This window comes from Adiantum capillus-veneris, chromosome 1 (genome assembly GCF_014529385.1).
Source record: "Adiantum capillus-veneris isolate H3 chromosome 1, ASM1452938v2, whole genome shotgun sequence".
NCBI lineage: Eukaryota > Viridiplantae > Streptophyta > Polypodiopsida > Polypodiales > Pteridaceae > Adiantum > Adiantum capillus-veneris.
Window position 1 is genome coordinate 183312703 of NC_140931.1, and position 5528 is coordinate 183318230.

Genomic DNA, 5528 nt, shown 5'->3' on the forward strand with positions numbered 1-5528 from the left:
CATCGACAGGGGTGAACTGTCGCGGGAGGGGGGGGCTGGTTAAGGCAAGACCTCCAGAGTGGGCGGCGTCAAGATGGAGGAGAGGCCTTGCTTGGAAGAGGGGATTGGGGACAAAATGTGGCAGAAGCACTTGCGCTACACGTCTAAGGTCTCACAGGAGTCTCTCGTCTGCTGCTGCTGCTGAGTGCCATGAACAAAGCCATCTCCAATGGCTTTCTGCAGCTCCATGCTCCTCCTCCCCTGATCTAGGGAGGGGGAAGGGTAAAGGGACCTTGTCAAATCACTTTAGAGCATACTTTTCGGCCCTCAAAATGACCTCCAAAATTTCCTAATCACTCGAACCTTCTCTCTCGTCCCCCAGCTACCATGCTTGAAACAGGCGTTGAGAAAGGGGACATTCAAGGCCTTTCTCTCCCAGATAGATAACTTACAACTCATGAGCTGTCATGGCCATACTTTTTGCTGATGATTCTCTACTATTCCTAAAATCCACTCAGAAAAACTAAGGGTAGGGTTTCCATTATCAATGCACTTACAACTGTGAGAACTGATCTTGCTTCAATCACCTCTTAGTTCATTTCCTGATAAAGTAAATTTATGTGGGGTATTTTCCCATGCAAAGGAGCATACTCAACCTTAGTTGACAGGGAAGGAGGAAGGGAGAAGAGCAGTTAGAGATAACATCAAAGACTACTCGTTGCGACACAAATTTAACATCCAGCACAAACAGGAAAACCAGAGAAAGACTACCCATTGCTCGCCTACACTCTCACAAAACAAGACCAAGTAGAATCAGTCCCTCATATGACCTTGATCATTGCTTGTTGCAGACACAGTAAAGCAGAAAAGTCCTCTTGGTTATAATCAGATCTGTTTGCTTGCTCATCAAGAGCACAGTACTCATCTTGGCGACCTATCTTTCCTTGCATGCAGGCGCATGCACATGCACATGATGAACTATATGTGCATGCTCATGCACGAATGCACAATGTGTTCATGCCCATGCACATGTGCATATGCATACATGCATGATCCCCCAACAGCAGAAGGCTCTTACAACCATAAGAAAGATCAGTTTCACATTAATGTGCTTCAGCCCTAGCAACCAGAGCTCAGAAAACTCATTGCACGCCGTCAGTATAAAGCACCAATGTTCCAACTCCACATCTTCTTGGAGAAGAAGATTAGAATCCCATTTGCTTACACTTACAATCTCAAGTCCATACATAGTTTTATATACCAGCCTACATCAAGCCTTATTGCCAAGCTGAAGCAACCACAAGAGACCTGTCCAGCCAGTTGAGGTGAAGTGCACCTGCTTCCTCTCTAATTTTGTATTTGCGAGAATAAGGTAAGAGAAGGTCCTTGATCAACTTACTGGTAGATGGGCTCGTGGGCAGGCTGTGAAACCCTGCCATCAGCATCCGTGCACGCCACTTGCCTGCCACCTCGTATCTTTGCATTCTGTCCACCCCCTCGCATGCCACTATGTTTATCATGTCCTTTGCCAAGCAGAACTTCTCAGCATTCACACGGTCCTTGCTGTTTCCGGGCAATGCCGCATCCAGAGACTCGAAGATTGCATTGAAATAATTGAATGTCTCAACAAACCGAGGGTAGAAAGGTGCCGTATTTGTATTGGCATCATGCTCGACAACTGTGACAATTTTGGGCTCTAAAGCTTTCACTTTTCGTAGCAAGCTATCTCTTGGATTGCTTGTGCTGACGCTCTCATCAGCCATTTTATGCAAATGGAATGCCAAGTTTACAGCAACAGCTTCTCCTGCTTTCCTTTGAAGCATACATGGCTCCACAAGTGATGCTTCCATTTGTATGTGCCTAAACTCTAAGGATACCTTTGCCCTCCGTGCCACTTCCTGTAGCCTTTGCACTACCCCTACCGTGCTTGCTGGGGAACTTGGATCGGATATACCTGTGATGCGTATCTGCAAGGTATGCCCATCATCACATGAGGACATTTCAGAATCACATGTACACGCGCACACACAAACTGCCTCATGAACATTCTTGCATTTTAAGTAGTCTGCTAAAAACTGATCACTCAATTCCTGATTAGAATGGCAACCATCATCATAGCAATGCTAATAACTTCACGTGTGCATGTGCACACACTCAAACAAACAAGAATGCCAGAAAATTCATGTGCACGTGCGTTTGCAAGTCATGTAAAGAAATTTAGCATGGCCCATTTTAATTAACACCTCTTGCAACATGTCTGCACATATGGACCATAAATAACTTACATTTGGGGGACCACCTGGTCGTTGCGAAAAGGCTCCAATCAGTGTTTGCAATTGGTTACCTTGGCCAATGTTAAAATCAATTATATGAATGCTGCGCTCATTTCTACATGCCTCTGCAATTGCTGCATTTGCTGCCAAATACCCAAATTTAAAGTGAAGACACCATTGGTAAAGCACCTGCGTACTTTGGAGCACTTCTATTGGATTTGCCTCCCTCATTATTTTTGAAAGCCTGTCACTCTGCACATTCTTGATAAGCTCCAATCGGGAGGCAAGCGCATCTGCCATGTGTGCAGCAAGCCGTTGCATAGGATCACCATAGGTTGACACATACTGCTCCAGCGCAGAGAGACCCGATTGCGCTGTTGCAAGATCATCATTGTTGATGGCATCTGCACACGCAAAGAGAAGCTCCTTGGGGTTGCGCGAAGAGGCCTTTGAATGTGGGAGCACGGCATATGTGTTGCTTGTGATGGAGGTGATGGTGGAGTGCTCGACTGTAGTCGTCGGTGAGGAGCTCTCTGCCGAAAGAAAATCCTCAATAGCATCTGTCCAATCTCTTTCGTCTGCAGCCAGCTCTGTAAAGCCTGCAGGGCCGGTGGCACATGCATTGGGCATGGCCGAATTAGTTGCCATTTCAGAAAGGAAAGAGCTAGTGGCTGCATCTGAGAAAAAACAGCCATTAGCCATGTCAGAATCATCGGTAAGAAGCTCCTTCTCTAAATCCTCCAGACTACGCTTGAGGCGCTTTGAGTCTGTGGATGCACGCCCATCCTCACTGAGTTGATGAGTTGTTTTGGCGGCAGCGTTGCTCAGATGCTCCTGTACTGCTTGTACGGCAGATGGGGATGGGCCACATACGATCGGGAGGTCCCTGAAGAGGGTGGTACTGCTCACCTTATGGGTAAAAGGAAGAGCTTGATACCCTGAGGTTGGTGAATAAGAAGAACTCCCAGAGGAGAGATCACCATGTCTGAATAAGGGAGAAATTACTGCTTGTTGCTGGCTTTGCACACATGCAGACTCTCTGCTCTGCGATGATGAGCGATACGGCTCTGCACGCGCCCCGAACGGACTGCTGCTGGCCGAATCCGAGAAGCTTAGTGTAGAGGACTCCTGTGGGGAGAGGGGGGGGAAATTACGCAGCTTGAGTGCATGCTGGCGATGAGCCGCTTGCAGCTTGAGGAGAGAGAGACCGGGATCCCGCGCCAGGGCGAAGTTGGGGGGATAATTGGATGCAGGGGAGGGTAAAGGGGGAGTGGAGGCAGGGGCAGGGGAAGGGCATGAAGAAGAAGACGAAGAAGATGCCGCTGCAGGGTGAGGAAAGCAACTAAGTCTGGAATAGATTTGGGCTCTGTTATTATTGTTCATGGCTGCTCCCGGGGGGGGGGGGGGGGGGGGGGGGGAGGATCCAATTGTGTCTATCTGTGCCTTCCTAGAGAGATTAGGAGAGGCTGATGAAAATGGAATCTGCCCATGTGATTAGTTAAAGGGCCTCGATTAGAGAAGAAAAGGGATCCTCTGTTCTTCCATTGTGCCGCCTCACGAAGAGCGTGCTCTGAGAAAAAGAGAGAGAGCCGGGGGGGGGGATGTGTGTTGGGGTGGGGGGGTGGGGGGGCTCCTAGTATGCGCGTATATCAGTGGGTCATGGTGGTTATTTAAGAGGAAGAGAGGCTATCTTGTCTGTGCCTGCGTGTCTGCGGGTGGGCGCGCGTGTGGAAGCCTGGAGAAAGTGTCTGTGTGCGTACTAGAGATAGAATAGGCCTAGTGGGCGCTAATTCAGCCACTCACCATGAAGATCCAACAGTATCCCGATTCTCATTTCTCAAATTCTCAGCTTGAGCCTTGAGTCTATGGCGTCTCAGCTCCTCTGTCTGCGGCTCAAGCCTCACGCGCGCGGCGCTACCAACGCTGCACAGCACAAATAGAGCGAAATTGAACAGAGGAGCGGACTCAGAGGGAGGAGAGAGAGAGAGAGTGAGAGAGAGAGAGAGCCCAGCAGCCGCAGAGGACTCGAAGTCTGAAGAGCGGAGAAAGAGAGAGAGAGAGGGGGGTAGACCCTGGGGGCCGGGGGAGAGACTCTGAGCATGAGCGCGATCGCGCACACGCAACCCACCTCCCGCGTCGACACGACCGCCAGCTGTCGCCCGCAACGCACTTGCAACTGCCGCCATCGCCCGTCTTTCACCGACAGCTGGCGGTCGCTCGCGCCGCACCTTCTCTCCACGTGAAGAAAAGCGCCACGTGGAGCCCACTCAATGGGCCATTTTGAAAGTGTGAGCTTTGAAGTCTCTGATGTCAGCGTCTTCCGACAGCGACGGCAGCGGCTGTTTCGGACCATTCTCTTCCACGTAGAATGAAGTGATCCACGGTGGAGCACTTGATTGGCTTTGACGCTGGATTTGTCCTAAGTCCCATGCCACGTCACGTACCGACCTTAATTTACAATTGACACGCGCTTCTATAAAAGCTTTAAAATTCAACAACGAGATTTCCTAAATTGCCACGTCGGCATTCCACAAAAGATGGTAAGTTGAAGGGTACAGGTAAACGCCAAATAATTAATCTAGGCCTAAATGTTCGAGCTTTTTTGCTCCAGGTTCAATGACTATTGCTCAGTGTGAAACAGGGTTGTAGGGGTTGCGGCACGTTTCACATCCAAAAACATTAGAGTAAGAGGGCTTCCACACGGTGAGCTTCAAAGGGAGGATAGTTTTGAAACTTGGCAATAATCTCCTTCCCAGTTAAAGAGAGTTTAACCAAACGAATCGTTAGAAGTAGGTGTTACACATTCTGAAAAAGAAATGGGAGAGAGAATCATCAAAGATGCTCTCAACTTTGGGAGTTGGAGTTCCAGTGGAACTGAGGTCCGTGCATGAGGACTTACAATGAAGGAACTGTAAAGAGAGAGAGATCGTTTTGATAAATGCAAAATGATGTGAGTATGGTATGTGCCATCTTCGTGCAAAGGCATAGAAGGTGGGCGAGGTGCAAGGGAGGAGGTTGCGCAGACCAATGGGGATGGGCGAAAGAGAGGTCTTCGCGTAGAGATGGAGAAGCTGGGCAAGGTGCAGGGGAGGAGGCCGCTCAACCCAAAGGATATTGTTTTGGGTGGGGGGGCCGCGGGGGGGGGGGGGGGGGGGGGGGGGGGGGGGGGGGCATGGGGGCAGGCGAGGGGAGGGAGGAGGGCTGAGGCGAGGGTTTTTGCATGCGAGGGCACAGATGGCAAGAGCAGGGGATCTTCTTACTAATGTTTTTCTTAAA

General features: G+C 49.7%; 1 protein-coding gene across 1 annotated transcript; it reads right to left on the reverse strand.

The window, feature by feature from the left end:
- Positions 1–836: 836 nt before the first annotated feature.
- On the reverse strand, positions 837–4283 carry LOC147466136 (scarecrow-like protein 21). The gene is made up of 2 exons (XM_086524277.1): positions 2265–4283; positions 837–1946 (listed from the first exon to the last, which is right to left on the reverse strand). Exons 1-2 carry the CDS (start codon positions 3633–3635, stop codon positions 1257–1259), a joined length of 2061 nt encoding a protein of 686 aa, XP_086380403.1. The 5' UTR covers positions 3636–4283; the 3' UTR covers positions 837–1256.
- Between the last annotated feature and the right edge of the window lie 1245 nt (positions 4284–5528).